Source organism: Myxine glutinosa, chromosome 3 (assembly GCF_964187855.1).
Source record: "Myxine glutinosa chromosome 3, kmMyxGlut1.1, whole genome shotgun sequence".
NCBI classification, from domain to species: domain Eukaryota; kingdom Metazoa; phylum Chordata; class Myxini; order Myxiniformes; family Myxinidae; genus Myxine; species Myxine glutinosa.
The window spans coordinates 47,965,464-47,984,258 of record NC_136263.1 but is presented as its reverse complement, the minus strand read 5'-3'; the positions used below and the strand labels follow the sequence as shown (position 1 = coordinate 47,984,258).

Sequence of the window (18,795 nt, the reverse complement as noted above, 5' to 3'; positions counted from 1 at the left end):
TCTTCCTCCTCTTCCACATCTTACCCTACCCCTCCCCCCCCCCCCTGTTCTGTATCCGATGCTCCCCCTTCTAGTCCAGTCAATCTAAATAAAATTTGACAAAACCCACCACAAATTGCAACAGAAATGAAACCTCTTCTATTTGTCTAAGTAAGGTCTACTTGATAACGTATCAAAAGTATAATGACATATTTGCGGTGGAAAATGGTGAATTTTGATAATTAAAATTATCTGTTTTTAACCCATTTTCATTCTAAAACGCCGAAATAGCAGAATTTTCAGATAGGCATAACTTTGTCAATTTTCAAGATAAAACAATAAAAACAACACCATAACGCATAATTTAATGGTCTATTAATAATATGGACGTGTTTAAAGTATTATATTGGGTAACTAGGGGAGAGTGGGGATAGTTGAGCCGGAGGTAAGTTGAGCCACCCCCTCTAATTCGCGCTGGCATATATTTTGGGCAAATTTGGCGGTCACGGTCACTTTCTTATCGATTCTGTGCTTCATACACTTTTGCTGTGTGATATTTTCCAAACAAAGCTGTCCATATCACCCCAAGACATCAATTCTGAGGAACTTGAAGCAATAGGAAACCTCTACGATGATCTCGTTTCTGGTAAAACCACAGTGGAGGAAGTGAAATCATCTTCAGAGCTGAACTCTCTGCAAAGGAAACTTGAAGCAAGCACAAAAAGTCTACTGGAGGCAAAATACATCACTGCCAAACTGTGGCTGCAGTATATGGAAATGGTTAATATCATGATGACATTTATCAGATCTGAACGAACAGGCGATTGGTCTCTCCACTTAGGGACATTGCAAGCCATGTTACCATACCTTGCAGCATCTGGTCATAACCTCTACACAAAGTCCTTACACTTGTACCTGCAGAAGATGACGCAGTTGGCAACCACACATCCCGATGTTCACAGGCAGTTCACCCAGGGACTACACGTTGTCAGGAGGAGTGATCGTTTTTGGGGAGGGTTGTCCCTGGACCTCGTTATTGAGCAGGTACTAATGAGAAGCCTTAAGACGTGTGGTGGTCTTACGAGAGGGAGGGGCATGACAGAAATCCAACGACTCGTTTGGTGTCTGTCAAGACCTGCTTGCGCAGAAGTGAACATTGCCATGCAGCAGCTGACGTCAGTCACATATGAGACAAGTGAACAACACAAGGACCAATCAAGATCTAGGCAAACAAGGGACACTGCGGATTCAGAAAAGCTCATGTCATTCATTGAATGGAGGTCCCCATTTGAGGCAAAGCTCTCACTTCGGAACGTAGTTAGTGGCATCACAGCTGGACCAAAGGTTAATGTTGATTGTGCAAAACAGATCGGAGAGGCCATTCTAAATGAAATGGATGGAAAAACTGTGCTTCAGTATTCTTTCAAGAGAAAGAACCAAGCTGTAACGTTTGATTCTAAGGCAGCAGTCAAGATAGGTAATGACGTGGTCCAAATAGACCCTCTACTCCTATTCCAAAGGCTAATCATCACCGGATCTCAAGCTAATGATCTTGCGAATGCCCTGACCTATGAACTCTGTAACTACCCCCCTGCATTGTTTGAAGGGAAGGACAGACTCTTAGAAGCCGTGAAAGCGCAACTTGCTAAAGCCATCTGGACTGTTGTACCATCACAACCACCACCAAGTCAGAATTTCAAGTATGTTCTTGATGGAGGGGCTCTCCTGCATCGTATTGCTTGGCAAGTGGGTGACACATATGGCAAGATATTGGAGGATTATAGCAAATATGTGACAAAACACTATGGTCAGGCAGTGGTCATATTTGACGGGTATAAGGCAGGGCCTTCAACAAAGGACAGCACACATCAGCGCCGAGGGGGGTTTGAAGGGCAGAAAGTGAGGTTCAATCCATCCATGAAGTTGCAGTTAAAAAAGAATGAGTTCCTCTCAAATCAAGAAAACAAGGTACGGTTCCTTGACCTTTTGGGGGAAAGTCTAGTCAGGTGTGGCTGTGAAATAGCATTTGCTGCAGGGGACGCTGACTTACTTATTGTCCAAACAGCAGTGGACATCTCAGAAACATGCGAAGCAGTACTAGTGGGTGATGACACTGACCTGCTTGTTCTGCTAATTCATCTTGCTGGCAGAAACAAGCACAAGTACTTTCGACCCGAACCAAAGAAAGGAGCAGGTGTCAAATGTATGGGGGTCAATGTCATCAGGGACACACTAGGGCAGAACATCTGTGAGAATATTCTTTTTGTGCATGCTTTCCTGGGGTGTGACACGACATCGAGGATATTCGGGGTTGGAAAAGCAGTTGCTTTGAAACTGGTCAATGACAACACAGAATTCTGTGAACAGGCTGAACTATTCGGAAATAGACAGTCATCAAAGGATCAGGTCATCAAAGCTGGAGAGAAGGCCATGGTCACTTTATACAAAGGGAAGGAGAATGACCACCTTAATGCCATGAGATATCTACGGTTTCAGGAGCTGGTCACTACATGCAAAAAAGCCATCCACCCCAACATGTTGCCACCAACAGCTGCGGCAACAAAGTATCACAGCCTCCGAGTGTTCCATCAGATCCAACAATGGAAGGGTAACACATTGGATGCTGAAGAGTGGGGATGGAAGGTTTTGGATGGGCGCTTGACACCCGTGACCTCAGACTTGGATCCTGCCCCTCAGTCATTGCTGAGATTGGTCAGTTGCACCTGCACGTCAGGCTGTGGTACACTACGCTGTGGGTGCCGCCGACAGGGACTGGAATGTTCATCGGCTTGTTCGGGATGCAGAGGCATTTGCCAAAACATGTCAAATGATAACCTAGATGATAATGAGGACAGTGACAGTTAAATGTAACTTGCCAAACATGTTGACCATATACATGATGTTCCTCATATAATGTTTGACTATATGCTATGTTAACTCGGCGGTTGTTTTCATGTATTCTGTATATAAGAATGAAGCTTGAAACCATATATGGGTACTTAGGGCCACGTTACGGCCTAAATGGTGTTTTCATTTGAAAGATTGACCCTGAAAACATGGGTAAAGACACCAGATTTGTCCATTTCTGATGAATGGTTGAGGAGTTATGTAATTTTGTGAATTTTTTATATAGCGGTCAAGGCTACTGGACGGGTCATATGTTGAACCCTAAAAAAAAAAATGTTCCACTTCAAATAGTTTCTTATACTTTTAGTATGTCATTAAGATACCTTCAAGCAACAAAATACACCAGGTTTCATTTCTGTTGCAATTTGTGGTGGGTGTTTCTGCAGTTTGACTGGACTATTCCTCTTCATTAACGGTATGGACCTCAAACATCCAGGGCCTTCGCTCAAACTTGACTGATCTCTCCATACAGGTTGCTTCTGACAAACCAGACGTGATCTGCTTAACATAAACTTTCCTCCTTCATGATGTCTGATTCCTTGGTATCTCTCCCAGGTTACTCCCTCCTCCGGTATGATAGACCTGAGCCTCGTCCTGGAGGTGGGGTTGCTATCTTTATAAAAAACTCTTCCTCACTCGCCCTGCACTGCCCTCTCTCCACCTCACCCCCAGGAATACCTTTGGCTATGGCTTCCCCTTTGCTCCCACCTTTTGTTCATATGTGTGTTGTACCGTCCACCAAACAGTGATGACTCCATCGACATCTCGCTGTCTGATAATATGGACCAACTTCTATCTACCCATCCCAACTCTCTCTTCCTCATATGTGGTGATTGCAATTGTCACCATGCCAGTTGGCTGGGTGTGGGTACCTCTCTCACCAGCCATGGCTCTTCAGCAAAGGACTTCTGCGACTCACTGGGACTGACACAATCTGTCAATTTCCCGACCCGGATCTCAGTCAACGGAGCATCTTCTCTTCTGGACTTGGTTATGACCAACTTCCCTGAAAATGTCTGCTGCTCTTCCTCCCACACATCTCGCTGCTCTCAAATGTTGTGTTTGTGTGCTTCCCCTTCTCTCCCCATCTTGTCTTCTGCTCCCTCTTTTTATATATTTTGTTTGTCTGGTTGATTTGTTTGTGAAATAAATGTTAGCTCTTTCACGAGCCTCGATTCAGTATACAAAAAAACACAAAAAAAAACGTGTCCATTTCATCAAGACTAAAATTGACGATTTTAAAGCTCGGGTCAATCGCATGAAAAGTGATGATTTTTCAGATGAAAAATGACGATTTTAGAAGTTTGACCTTTACCTTTTGACCCCAAAAATAGTAGGTTTTCCAATTCCGTGATGTACAATGCAATTGCTCTTTAATGTTCAGGTTAATCGGATGAAAATTGATTGATCAGATGAAAATTGACGATTTTAGAAGTTCGACCTCAATTTGATATTTTGACCTCATAATAGTTGCTTTCCCAATTCAGTGATGCAGTATGTAATTGCTGTTTAATTTTCAAGTTCATCGGATGAAACGTGACGATTTTTCAGATGAAAATTGATGATTTTAGAAGTTTGACCTCGAGTTGACCTTTGATATTTTGACCTCAAAATCGTTGATTTCCCAATTTCGTGATGCACTATGTAATTGCTATTTAATTTTCAAATCAATCAGATGAAAAAATGACAATTTTAGAAATTCGACCTCAAGATGACCTCAAAATCAATAGGCTTCTTCCTTATGACCAACTCTACCATCTGGTGAAGTTTCGTAAAGGTCAGTTTGAAATTGCGACCTGTAGTCGATTGACAGACAGACAAACAGACAAAGACAGAATAACGCACAAGACCAATCAATATACTTGAAAAAATTTCGATTTTGCAAGTAAAAATGAGAGGCATTATGAGGACAACATTGAGGAAAGGGATACAAGTCTTTGGATAATGACTTTCTAGGATACAGCAAACCATGGCAATTATGACTATAAAGAGGCAATATCCCACCTGAATACAACTTTGACTAGTTTAGCTATTGGATATGCATATCATACCTCGCAAGCAACAAAATGGAAATTAAAAAACGTCAATAGTCCTCAAGATTTCTTTGCAGAACAATTTTTGAAAATAACTAGAAAATGCATCGATGGATATGCCTCCGTCCACATTAGATGTCAACCCAGTGTTACTTATAATCTCAATCAAGGGTCATACAAAAAATGAGAGAGAGAAAGATAAGTAGAAGAGACAACATCAGATGCTTCTGATAGATAAGTAGAAAAATCTCTTTAGTGGTTCACAAATGATTGCCGTAACGAAAATCTGCTACTTTCAGATTAAGGTCACAATACTTGACCGTTGACCTCAAAATCAAATCAGTTCATCTTTGCCTCCAATTACACCATTGTATCAAGTTTGGTAAAAAAAAAAAACCTTCAGCGGTTTACAAGTTATCACGGTAACAAAATCATCATGCGCAAACGGATGGATGGACAATACAAAAACTTGTGAATGTCAATCATTTATTAATTATTTATTTGGAACAAAGACTACATGGTGAAAACAGGAACTCCGAATGGTCACATCTCATTCTGAAACCATTTATGATCATAATTCCAGAAATAAAACAATTTGCCATGTGATCACTATGATCTTTAAATGGTGTAAAAGCTGATGCATGCAAAAAAGGGGGAAGGAAGGGAGAGGGTTAATACCCCATTTGGAACTCGCTGCACCTTCTGTGCACAGATATTTGTAGGTACTTTGAATAAAACCCACATGAACGTATTTCTTAGAGTGGTGCGGAATGTGTGCAGCTTTACCTGCAACGACGCCCTGCATTTCTTTTCTTCCTCCAGTTCATTTGTGAGCAACGCTATGTCCCGCCTAGAAGAGTCACCCAACAAGAAATTAAGCAACAAATTGCTTTGGGCGATCAGAAATCAAATTTGGTGCAAACCATCAAATGGCTGAGAGGAAGTAAGAGATTCATCATGAATGTTCCAAAGTCAAAATTCAGCTCCCTTTGGTGGGCCTTTTGCTTACCTGTGCTGCGACTTCAACGTGTCAAGGTGCTCCTTAAGTTCTTGGAGTTGAACCCGGATTTCGTCCAGTCCCACTGAACCACCTTCGACCCCAATCTTCTTCAAAACCTCAGGTTTTGAATGGGATCCCATTGGGAATACTGGCACTGCTCCGCCGAGCATCCCAGGAGGGCTTTTCAGGCTGCGTCGCTGGTCGCTTATGATGCGAGAGTTGCGGGTCCGGTTTTCACTCCCATCCACGTTGTCATTCAAAGGCGTGTTCATCACCGAACTCTCTGGAGGTTCGCTGTTTGGCGTTTCAGGTTGTGGAGATGAGGAATCTGTTGGGGATGGTTCGCCAGCTTCCCACTGAAACATGTTACGTCAAATATATGTTTATTAAAAATATTGGGGGAGGAAGGGGTGGGGTGGCAGAGGAAGGAAAATCAAAATGTCAACAATCAGGTACAACTTTGCAGGAGGAAAAGATATACTTAAACCACATGAATATGAACTTCATTTGCGAACGTGTTTGAACCGGTTGGGAAACTTTCATGTGGAGTCGAGGTGCCGGCTCCGGTTAAGTTAAGAAAAATGCAAATACAAAGAGACTATGCTTAAGTATCAAAACCTGGTCCTTAAAGAGTTAAGTGAAATTACCAAAACCCGGTGAAAGAATTAAGTGAACAAGACTTCGGCCCCAAGTGGTGGCGAACATGGCTTCGCAGGTTGTTTCTATTGCAAAGAAAATGTGGACTAAACACAAAACGCATATGAACAGCAAGGGGCCAATGCTAACAAACAGCAACACTTGGTACCCCTTAGACTTAGAGCCGAGTTGGTGAAGCAATCACACTTACCATTACATTTCCTGGGAACTGGCTGGGTGGACGACGTCCTGGGTGCCGAGGTCGCTGTGTGGTGGGATGATTCAGCTTCTCTGGAGATGACACTACAGTCTCAAACCCAACTGGCATGTCTACAGCAAGAAGAAAAATGCAGCAAAACAAGAAACAAGACTAAATATCACACACAAAAAACCACAAGGGAGCTTGGAGCATCAATGAAACATACAACAAATTAAACTTTATCTGCACCAGAGGTCTTCTCTGTTATATCACCATCTTCAGCCTTGGACCCTCCCAAGCTGATGTGGTCAGGTCGAACATCATTCGTTCTGCAGTACAGTAAACCAAAGACAATATGTATGGAAATGAGGATAATTTCAATGAGAAAGGTGCATGGAGCATCATACAACAATTTGACAAAGTCTTCAGGGAACAAAGCCAGAAAGACCATGCAAAAATCGTAGCAGGGGAAGCATGCAAGTATGCACGAGCGATGCAAGTACGGATGGCAGAAAGCACATCGTTACCGTCCAGGTGAAGGTCTGTCTCCACGTTTGTTTGAAGACGTAGCACTCCCTCGAGACAGAGAACCACCTCTGCTCGCTGTGGGCTTCGGTGGGATCGCAGGAGCACAAGGTTTGCTTGGCAGTTCAGGGTGTCTTACAATCGCCTCACGGGGCTTCTCCTCCGGCACTAGCAGCGACAATAAAGAAAGGATTACAGAATTAATTACAAATATATTAGGCATTGAAATTGCATTTTATAAACTCTTCTACAAATACCCATTTGTGTCCAAATACATCGTCAGGGAATTGTACAATTTTGGGCAAAATCATCATCGTTGTCCTTGGATTAGACATGAAGATGTAAGAGGGAGAAAACTGAGAGAAAAAAAGTTTGCTATGCATTTTGTGAAGTTTGTAAAAGCAAAATGTAAGACTGTGCTCTCAAACATAATGGAAATTGGATACGAGAGCTCTCAAAGAAGACGAGTAGCACAACAGGCCATTCCAATTCACCTTCAGCCTTTGTGGAAGTATCGGTTGTTGTCTTCTGCTCTTTCTTGTCTGTTGCAGGCAAATCAACTTTAGGTGCTGGTTTTGTTCATGGTTTCAAAACAAAAAAGGGAAGGAGAATGGAGAAGTGGAAAAGCAAGGGAATGAAAAATCGAGATAAAAAAGGGCTATGTGAGTTGCAAAATCTAGAGTGCTCATCCATGAGAAAGCAAAATCAATTAGGAGGCCGCAGAAGATAAAAAGCAAGATGTAATAAAACGGAGGCCACCGGAGAAGGGGAAGTGATGACCAGATCGCCGAAGAGGGAAAAGAGATAAGGACGAGGCTGCAAGAGAGGGTGAAGAGAGGCAGGGGCCGCAAAAGAGGGGGAAGAGAGGAGGCGGCCGCCAAAGAGGGGGAAGAGAGGAGGAGGCAGCAAAAGAGGGGGAAGGGAGGAGGAGGCCGCAAAAGAGGGGGAAGGGAGGAGGAGGCCGCAAAAGAGGGGAAGGGAGGAGGAGGCCGCAAAAGAAGGGGAAGAGAGGAGGAGGCGGCAGCCACAAAAGAGGAGGGAAAGAGGAGGATGTTGCAAATGAGGAGGAACATAAGAAAATCGGGCCACTGAAGAGGTGGAAGATGATGAGAAGGCACTGAAGAGGGGGAAGATGATTATGAAGGCCACAAAAGAGGGGGAAGATGAGTAGGAGGCTAACGAAGAGGGGGAAGATGATGAGGGGGAGGCCACCAAAGAGGAAGATGGTGAGGAGGAGGCCACCGAAGAGGTGGAAGATGATGGAGGACATCGAAGAGGTGGAAGATGATGGAGGCCACCGAAGAGGAAGGAATGACAAAGAATCCCCAGAAGAGGAAGTAATGACAGAGGTTGCCTAAGAGGAAGGAATGACAGAGGTTGCTGTAGAGGAAAAGACAAAGGAAGAAATGATGAGGCTGCTTAAGAGAAAAAGAAAGCAATGAGAAGAATCCTGCCAAATAATAAGATGAAAGGAAGTCAGCCAAAAGGAACAAGCGTTACGCCTAGGTCCCCCGTCGGGGAAGTGATGTGAGTTGACAAAGTGGAACACGCAGAAAACATGCTATGATATGATATTTCGCTCACAAGGTTCAGACATACATGGAGGCGGCCATCTTGGATTTTGACGTGGCGACCCAATTTTCAATAGTGTTCTTCCTTATGCCTAGATACACCCACACACCAGAAGGTACTTCGCTTATTTTTCAAGATATGTCACTCACAAGGTTCAGACATATATATGGTGGCGGCCATCTTGGATTTTGACGTGGCGACCCAATTTTCAATAGCGTTCGTCCTTATGCCGAGATACACCCACACACCAAATTAGAAGTTGGTACTTCGCTTATTTTTCAAGATATTCATCTCACAAGGTTCAGACATGCATGGCGGCGGTCATCTTGGATTTTGACGTGGCGACCCAATTTTCAATAGCGTTCTTCCTTATGCCGAGATACACCCACACCAGATTAGAAGTTGGTACTTCGCTTATTTTTCAAGATATGCAGGTTACAAGGTTCAGACATACATGGCATCAGACATACATGGCGGCGGCCATCTTGGATTTTGACGTGGCGACCCAATTTTAAACAGCATCATTGCTTGTGCCTAGATACACCCACACACCAGATTAGAAGTTGGTACTTCGCTTATTTTTCAAGATATGCAGGTTACAAGGTTCAGACATACATGGCATCAGACATACATGGCGGCGGCCATCTTTGATTTTGACGTGGGTTGCACCCACACACCAAATTCGAATGCGGTCCTTCGCTTATGCACGCACGCACGCACGCATGCCCGCACGCACGCACGGACGGAAAAGCCATCGTCCCCCTTTCGCTCCGCTGTGCGACGGGGGACAACAAAGGCTGTGAAAGAAAAAAAGAACAAAAAAAAAAGCAAAAGGAAAGAAAACAATTTTTTTTTAAAGGACGGGAAATAAGGAATTCCACAGGAGGAAGGAATAACAAAGACAAAGAAATGGAGATGGACAAGTGAGGGGAAAAAAGAAATGATGAAACAACAAATGCATCATTACCTGGATAATTATGCGGCACCATTGCTGCACCGGCTACCTCTGTCGAGCTCTACTTCGTTTTAAATGTTGTGTTCAAGTGAGCTTTGCACTGCAATTTTTGCTATGCTAAGAAACAAACAAAGTGAGGTGGTACTCACACAGTATCGGTTTGTTGGAGATAGCTGGCGGTGGAGGCTTCTTTGGTCTCTGTCGGAAAAGTGAAAAGACTGTCAAGCATTGAACCCGGAATTGAAAGGGAAGTTTAACCTCAGTGGATTATGTGATATTTTCAATTTTATAATTCCCTGATCATCTCACCTCACGATCAACCTCAGGAGAAATGACCTTTACAAAGTTATCAGGAAAAACCCCTCGGCGTCCTTGGATTTCACCTTCCCACCATCCGGCATCCCCACAGTCCTGACGATTAATAAATCAATTAATCAATTTATTATATGGAGCTCTTGATTCAGAAGCAAAATCACAAAGTGCTTTAGAAAGAAGGAAAAGGCAAGCAAGTAAGAAAATCCAACTATTAGAAGAATGAAATTTAAAAGATTTAAAAACCACGATTGACAAGGTTGTACAAAGTTTAAAAGGCAGGGAGCGCTCCAGTGGAGTAGCATATCTGAAAAATGTTCGATCACCAAAAGACCTTTTTTTTTTCTTTTTCTTTTTTACAGGATCTAAGGTTCGTAGTGGAGCTCACACACCACACAGGAAGCAGCATCACTTTCTGGGGTAGTCTGGATACCAGCAACGTCACAACAGTGATGCCGCCCAACCTCACAGGACTCAGCAGCACATTTTCGGAAGGAGGAATTTCCTCTGCCCTATGGATGTCAACCTATGTGATTTGTCTGTGATCTTACACTTTTAAATGACGAACGTCAAAGAGGCAGCATGTACCATTGTTATAGTATTTGATATGACTTGGCCGGGTCAAGAATGGCAACAGTAAAGCTACAATCTGTAAAAACCTATTGCATGATTGAACATTGTGACGTGCCATATTGTGGACAACCGTATAAATTTTTTTTTTTTTAAAGCAGACGATAGGTCGACAAGTATAAGGAATGTAAACTGATCCTTGTTACCCCATGCACACTAAGCAAAAATCTGGGTTAAGCAATTGGATAATGTCTGTCCGTCCATCCATCCATCTTTTCAGTTTATGACAGAGGATCAACTTATTTAAATTGAATGGTATATTCTGAACATGATTTGGGACATGAATATGAAGACAAGTGTTTCGTTTTACTATACATTGGCTTTGAATTTGACCCAATCACACATTCGCAAAAAGCGAGATAATGTTGTACACCGCTCCTTTCCTATTCCATCTCCAGGCGCTGCATGGCGTCATTGCCGGACACCGAAAGGGACCCGACGATGACGCACGCTGAAAGGGAGTACTCAGTTTTCACTCCGGTTTCTTGTTTGTCCAGGTGATATCTCAGCCATCCTTTGAGCTAGGAAGCTGAAATGTCTGCACAATGGTGAGCACGTGCTTTGGCCAAAACGGTATTTTTTGTTTTTTGATTAATTGATTCGTTGATTATTATCGATTAATTAAGTACTTATTTATTTCCTTTCTCATCTGGGCATTATCTCAGGCACCTTTTGAGCTAGGAAACTGATATTTGGACACAACAATGACCGAGTGATTTGGCTGTAAAGAGTATTTTTGATTTAGTGATTAATCAATTAATCGATTAATTATTTAATTCTTATGTGGGTTTAATGGTTCAGGTGGCTGGCTTAAGATCTCAGGGTGAGTTTGAGCCTACGTCGTGCGGTTAAATAACACCAGGTGGGTTGACTCAGCCTGCCATCATTCCGAAGTCGGCAATACGAGTACCAGTTTACGGGAAACAGTCACTGCATCAGTGGCAAAGCCGTGCTCCCAGCAATGATGCAACCAGCAGCCATAGGCTGCATACGAAAAAAATAACAACTCAAGAAAATAAACATTATTTTATGTTCTTAACTCTTCTATTCATGAAAAGAAAGAGAACAAAAACAATGCACAAGAATGTTTGGGCAAATATTAAAGTTGAAGTTGCCAACTAAATTTTTGTCCCCCTGCGCACCGTGGAGTGAAAGGGGGACTATGGTTTTCCCCTCTGTCCGTGTGTGCGTGCGCGTGCGAGAGCGAAGGACCGTATTCTAATTTGGTGTGTGGGTGCAACCCACGGCAAAATCCAAGATGGCCGCCGCCATGCATGTCTGACGCCATGTATGTCTGAACCTTGTGAGCGGAATATCTTGAAAAATAAGCGAAGTACCAACTTCTAATCTGGTGTGTGGGTGTATCTAAGCATAAGGAAGAACGTTATTGAAAATTGGGTCGCCACGTCAAAATCCAAGATGGCCGCCACCATATATAGATGTCTGAACCTTGTGAACGAAATATCGTGAAAAATAAACGAACTACTAACATATAATCTGGTGTGTGGGTGTATCTATGCAAAAGGAAGAACACTATTGAAAAATGAGTCGCCACGTCAAAATCGAAGAGGGCCGCCACCATATACAGTCAGGTGAAAAAGTAAGTACACCCCATGTAAAGTTTTGACTTTTTCAACATATTTCAACATACAGCTATTTGATCTTCATTTCAACAATATTGACAGATAAAGGTGATATAATACAACAAATATCATGAAACATTTACATTTTGTAGTTCATTGTATAATTTAAATAAACATAAATGCAAATTTCGCATGTGGAAAAAGTAAGTACACCCTTGGCTCTAATAGGTGGTATTGCCCCCCTTGGAAGAAACAACCTCAAGTCGGCATTTCTTATAACTGTCTACCAGTCTCTGACATCGACTGGGAGAAATTTCTGCCCACTCCTCCATGCAGAATTATTTCAGCTGTGCGATGTTTGAGGGGTTTCTTGCATGCACAGCTCGTTTCAAATCCCCCCACAACATCTCGATGGGATTTAGATCCGGGCTTTGACTTGGCCATTCCAGAACACTCCATTTCTTTCTTTTCAGCCATTCCTTGGTGAATTTACTGGTATGTTTAGGGTCATTGTCATGTTGCAAGGTCCACCTTCGGTTGAGCTTCAATGTTCCGACAGATGGCCTCACATTATCCTCAAGCACCCTCTGGTACAATGAAGAATTCATCGTGGATTCTATGATGGTGAGCTGCCCCAAACCATAATATTTCCACCACCATACTTTACAGTTGGTATCAGGTTCTTGTGGTCAAATGCTGTCTTTGGTTTTCGCCAAGCATGTCTTCTGGTACTGTGGCCAAATAGCTCTACCTTTGACTCATTTGTCCAGAGCACATTGTTCCAGAAGTGCTGGTCTTTGCCTAGGTGTTCATTGGGAAACTTTAGTCTTGCCCTGATGTTCTTTCTGGACAGCATCGGTTTCCTCCTGGCACACCTCCCATGTAGATCAAATTTGTGCAGCCTCTTTCTAATGGTAGACTCATGCACTTTGACATCAACAGTGGCAAGAGCTACCTGTGGGTCCTGTGATGACATTCTGGGGTTCTTAGAGACTTCTTTCAGCATCTTGCGGTCTGCTCTCGGGCTGAACTTGCTGGGGCGGCCTGGCCTGAACAAGTTGGTAGTTGTTTGGAATCTTCTCCACTTGTAGATGATCTTCCGGACAGTCAAATTATCGATTTCAAATTGTTTGGAGATCTTTTTAAATCCCTTCTCAGACTCGTAGGCATCGACAACCTTCTTTCTGAAGGCCTCAGAGAGCTCTTTTGATCTAGGCATGGTGATGCCGCACACTTCAACAACAAAGAGCAAACCAAACTAAATGTCTGAGGTTTAAATAAGACAGGTTCCTCCAAGGTTCTCTCCAACGATGTTCTAATCATTTGCACCTGAGCTGGTGCACCTGATTCAAATTTTAGGTATTTGAAGTAGTGATAAATATAGGGGTGTAGTTATTATTTTTTTTGTATACTGAATTGAGGCTCGTGAAAAAGCTAACATTTATTTCACAAACAAATCAACCAAACAAACTATATAAAAAGAGGGAGCGGAAGACAAGATGAGGATAGAAGGGGAAGCACACAAACACAACATTTGAGAGCAGGGAGATGTGTGGGAGGGAGGGGGCTTGGGGGGAGGAGGCGTGAGAAGGGGGGCGGGGAGTGGGAGAAGTATAAAACACAAGGACACCAAGGACTTCCAAGACAGAAGTTGGTATTTCAAAAAAGTGGATTTGGGGTGAAATTAGCGGGGGTAGAAAAGATCAAGGTTTTGGATGGGGGAAGATAAGAGATGGTGGTGAAGAGCTGTTTTGAAGACCTGGAGGGTGGAGTGGGATTGAAGAGAGTGAGGGAGGAGAAAAGAGGAATGAAGGAGTGAAGGTGAGCAGAGAGTCTTGATTTTGGCAGTTTAACCATTAGAGGGTTGCAGGCAGATCTTGTGCGACCTGTAGGAATATTTGGGGGACAGAGCCCAGAGAGAGCTGGGGGGGCATGCCCAGAGAGGAGTCGGTAGAAGACGGAAAGACCACCAACCTGCCTGCGGTGAGTGAGTGAAAGGCCCTTGGAGTTAGCTTCATCGCGGGAGATTCCAATGATTCTGAACGCTTTGGTTTCAACAGCGTGAAGACGAGCTCGGTGTGAGGCAGGAGCACCAGCCCAGAGGGGAGCGCAGTATTCCATTGAGCTGCGGATGAAAGCCTTGTATTTGGTGAGGAGCTCAGGCGTGCCAAGGAAGGACTTCGCATGACGGAGGATGCCCAGTCGGCGACTGGCTTTGGAGGCAAGATTTGAAATGTGGTTTTCCCAGGAAAGATCATGGCAGATAGTGAGACCCAAAAGCTTGAGTGACAGAATTTCTTGGAGAGGATTATTCAGAAAGTGGATGGGAGGGTTGTCCAGTCGGTCTTTTCGGAGAGACATCGTAAGAGTGTGAGATTTGTCAGGATTGAAAGACATGTTCCACTTGTTTGCCCAGTCTGTGATTTTGTCCAGGTCTGCAGAGAGTGAGGAGGCTGCAGACTGCCGATCTGAGGGATGAGGAATGGAGCGACAGAGAGTAGAGTCATCAGCAAAGAGATAGAGAGGATTTTCAAGAGTCAGAGAGATCATTGATGAAGACCAGAAAAAGCACAGGGCCCAGAACACTACCTTGGGGAACTCCAGCCTGAACAGGAAGAGGAGATAGGAGAAACCCATTCAGGGCCACACGTTGACTACGACTGGAGAGGATGTACGCCAGCCATGCGTGGAGATTTCCATGGATACCAAAGGAGGAGAGTTTGGTGAGCAGAGCGGGGTGCCAGACCGAATCGAAGGCACGTGATATGTCAAGGGAGACAGCTCCAATTTCCTGTTTGGCATTGAGGACCCCCATCCATTGTTGAGAAAACAGAAGCAGCATGTCCAGAATAGAGTGACCAGGTCTGAAACCAAATTGATGATCAGAGATGAAGCCATTGGAGAAGAGGAAAGATTTCATATCTGAAGCAATGATGGATTCCATGACTTTGCTGATAATTGGGTGAAGGCTGATTGGTCTGTAGTTGCGAGGATCTGTTTTTGCACCTTTTTTGTGCAAAGCGGTGATGTTGGCTGATTTCCAAGCGGATGGCAGATGATGTTGAGCAAAAGAGAGGGTGAAGAGAACAGAGAGAGGGAGTGAAAGAGCGGAAGAACAGGATTTTAGGACCCGTGGGCTGATGCCGTCAGGTCCAGTTGCAGAATCAGAGTCGAGGGTTGACAGAAACTTTTCCACCTTGTCAGGAGGAAAGGACACAGAGTCCAGGAGCAGCTGGGTACGACTGGGTACGGTGGGTACAGAGAGGGATGGGTTTGGGACACAAGATTTAGAGGCAAACACAGAGATGAGGCATTCAGCTTTTTCACATGTGGAGTCAGCCGTGTAGCCGTTTGAGGTGAGGGAGGGGATGGAGGTGGTACAAACACCAGAAACAGATTTGACCAGACGCCACCAGGATTTGGAAGAGGGAGACAGATAAGAGAGTTCGGTCTTGAGAACGGAGAGATATTGTTTCCTGGCTCTCCTGAGGGTGGACACACACTTGTTTCAGGCTTTATGAAAGGAAATGGGATTTCCTTCAGTTGGATTTGCTTTCCAGGAGACGAAAGCAAGTTGTTTCTGGGCAACAGCCTCACCACAAGATTCCGTGTACCATGGACGGGAGGAAGGGTATGACAACTGAAGACGAAATGGGATAAATCTGTGCATGAGAGAGAGCAATTTACTTTGGAAGAATTCCCAGGATGAGTTGATGTCAGAGGCGGTAGAGATGGGAGACCAGTCCAGATGATTGATGGCTGCTTATAGACCGTGCCAGTTGGCCTGAGTGAATTGTCAGACTCGTCGACGCTGAGGAGGCTCTCTGAGAATGGTCAGAGAGATGTCCACTTTAACAAGCACATGATCATATGAGCCGATTGGAGCAGAAGAAGAGCAGCAGACATTTTCAGGGAAGTTAGTCATAACCAAGTCCAGAAGAGAAGATGCTCCGTTGACTGAGATCTGGGTCGGGAAATTGACAGATTGTGTCAGTCCCAGTGAGTCGCAGAAGTCCTTTGCTGAAGAGCCATGGCTGGTGAGAGAGGTGCCCACACCCAGCCAACTGGCATGGTGACAATTGAAATCACCACATATGAGGAAGAGAGAGTTGGGATGGGTAGATAGAAGTTGGTCCATATTATCAGACAGCGAGATGTTGATGGAGTCATCACGATAGTAGTAGATACTTACTTTTTCCACATGCGAAATTTGCATTTATGTTTATTTAAATTATAGAATGGACTACAAAATGTAAATGTTTCATGATATTTGTTATATTATATCACCTTTATCTATCAATATTGCTGAAATGAAGATCAAATAGCTGCATGTTGAAATATGTTGAAAAAGTCAAAACTACATGGGGTGTACTTACTTTTTCATGTGACTGTATATGTCTGAACCTTGTGAGCGAAATATCTTGAAAAATAAATGAACTACTAACTTCTAATCTGGTGTGTGGGTGTATCTACGCATAAGGGAGAACGCTATTGAAAATTGGGTCGCCACGTCAAAATCCAAGATGGCCGCCTTGCGTCTTCCACTTTGTCAACTCACATCACTTCACCGACGGGGGATCTCGGCGTAACGCTCGTCTCCATTAAACCACCCCTCTCCCCAAGTTTGTGGATTTGCAGTTCACGATTGATTTTCAAGAATGTAACCCCCACAAACAGCAATGACCTCCTGTATATACATTTCAACACTGGGTGCGGCATTGTGTCTAGTTATGAATATTTATGAACTCTCTCGTTCAGAAATGAGCCGATTCTGTGTAACTGTGTGAAACCATGCTCGAAGGACTCGAAAAGAGAAACAGGTCCATGCAATGAAGATTTCTTCAAGCTTGGAAGTTATGGCTTGTTGAAACTCGAGAGTTCATAGTACACCTTACCTAACAGTCGAGTGGGGGAAAAGGACACTGGCGGGGTTTGCAAACAGCAAATTTGATTGGTCGAGATGATGTAAAATGCCGTAATAATTTGTCCAAGTACTACAAAATGGAGGGTTTTTGAAAGTGCCAAAAAGCCGATTATATTCTAGTGTTCAAGTCCAAAATTCAATTGAAATAAAAGTAAATATTCCAAAGGTTGGAGAACAAATTATTTTGTGGAAGTTTACCGTCGTTGATGCAGCATCTTTTACGCCACCTTATTTAACATGGTGCAATAGTTATCCATGCCAGCTGTTTGTGTCCTTTTTGACATCGGTAAAATATCTTGTTTCCTGTTTGGAATGATTTTCAATTTTGTTTAACTGTCAGACATAAAACAAAACCGGAAGTCTAACAGCGGTGTAGTTGGGCTTGTAAAATATAAACCACAAACACATGGTTAGCTTTTCACCCCTCAGCCCTAAGGGGTATTGTCGTCACGGGCGTCGTCCGGGCGTCTGGGTGTCAGGGCGTCCGTCAACTTTTGGTTTCCGTAAATTTCAAGGAGAACGGCTTGTCCAATTAAATCCATTTTTGCAGTGTTTGTTGGGGTTGAGTAGAGGAAGGTTCCTATCGAAAATGAGCATGCTGCGATTTTCAATATGGCCGCCACGGCAGCCATCCGGGCTTCCGTCAACTTTTGGTTTCCGTCAATTTCGAGCAGAACGGCGTACCCGATTAATTCCATTTTTTCAGTGTGTGTTGGGGTTAAGTAGAGGAAGGTTCATGGGTGTGCTGCGATTTTCAATATGGCCGCCATGGCAGCCATCTTGAAATTGGTTTCCGTCAATTTCAAGGAGAACGGCCTGTCCGATTAAATCCATTTTTGCAGTGTGTGTTGGAGTTAAGTCGAGGAAGGTTCATGGGTGTGCTGCGATTTTCAATATGGCCGCCACGGCAGCCATCTTGAAATTGGTTTCCGTAAATTTCAAGCAGAACGGCTTGTCCGATTAAATCCATTTTTGCAGTGTGTGTTGGGGTTGAGTCGAGGCAGGTTCATGGGCGCGAAATGGGCTCATGGGCGAAAATTTATTTACTGCAAAATCCTACTCGGTATACAACTTCGCTTCAAATAACAAATTATCATCAATGCTTCCTTTCACCATGCATGGGCTGAGGGGTTATGCCCGCTTTGCGGTGCTATTTATTAAACAGTAGTTCATGCTGCTTGTAACATTAAACAAATTTGGAGGAATCCCGACATCCGTGAGGTACGTTTTACTTGCAGAACTGAGCGAATATCTACTGTAATCTATATACCCCACAAGGGCTGGGTAAATAACACGACACTTCTGCTGCTAAAGTGGCGTTTTTCCTAGCGGCCTTTTGAAACCCACCAATTAAGGTTTTGTTTTGAAAACCACCAATTAATCCCAGTTTTCCTGCTGTTTAACACAAAACTGAAAGGGAGGAAGACCGGGGTGTGCTCATTTACCAAGCACTTACCAAGCCAGCTGTTCCTTAACAGTTTTGAATGAAGTGCTTGCTTGAATGCTTCAATTAAACCACTTGGCGATCTCTCCACAAGAA

The 18,795-nt window shown here is 43.7% G+C and overlaps 1 protein-coding gene across 9 annotated transcripts in view; it reads right to left on the bottom strand.

The window, feature by feature from the left end:
• The window catches only part of LOC137423607 (SH3 domain-containing kinase-binding protein 1), a 245,006-nt gene that overhangs the window by 4,329 nt on the left and 221,882 nt on the right, over positions 1–18,795 (bottom strand). For 7 of the 9 annotated variants that reach the window (XM_068110944.2, XM_068110945.2, XM_068110948.2 and 4 more), the window contains 8 exons: positions 10,116–10,217; positions 9,956–10,004; positions 7,774–7,848; positions 7,282–7,447; positions 7,004–7,083; positions 6,767–6,885; positions 5,929–6,275; positions 5,706–5,769 (listed from right to left, as the gene is read on the bottom strand). In XM_068110944.2, the coding sequence (XP_067967045.2) occupies positions 5,706–5,769; positions 5,929–6,275; positions 6,767–6,885; positions 7,004–7,083; positions 7,282–7,447; positions 7,774–7,848; positions 9,956–10,004; positions 10,116–10,217 (1,002 nt within the window). The remainder of the gene's footprint in view (positions 1–5,705; positions 5,770–5,928; positions 6,276–6,766; positions 6,886–7,003; positions 7,084–7,281; positions 7,448–7,773; positions 7,849–9,955; positions 10,005–10,115; positions 10,218–18,795) is intronic. The other 2 variants (XM_068110946.2, XM_078773998.1) reach the window with 1 other exon arrangement.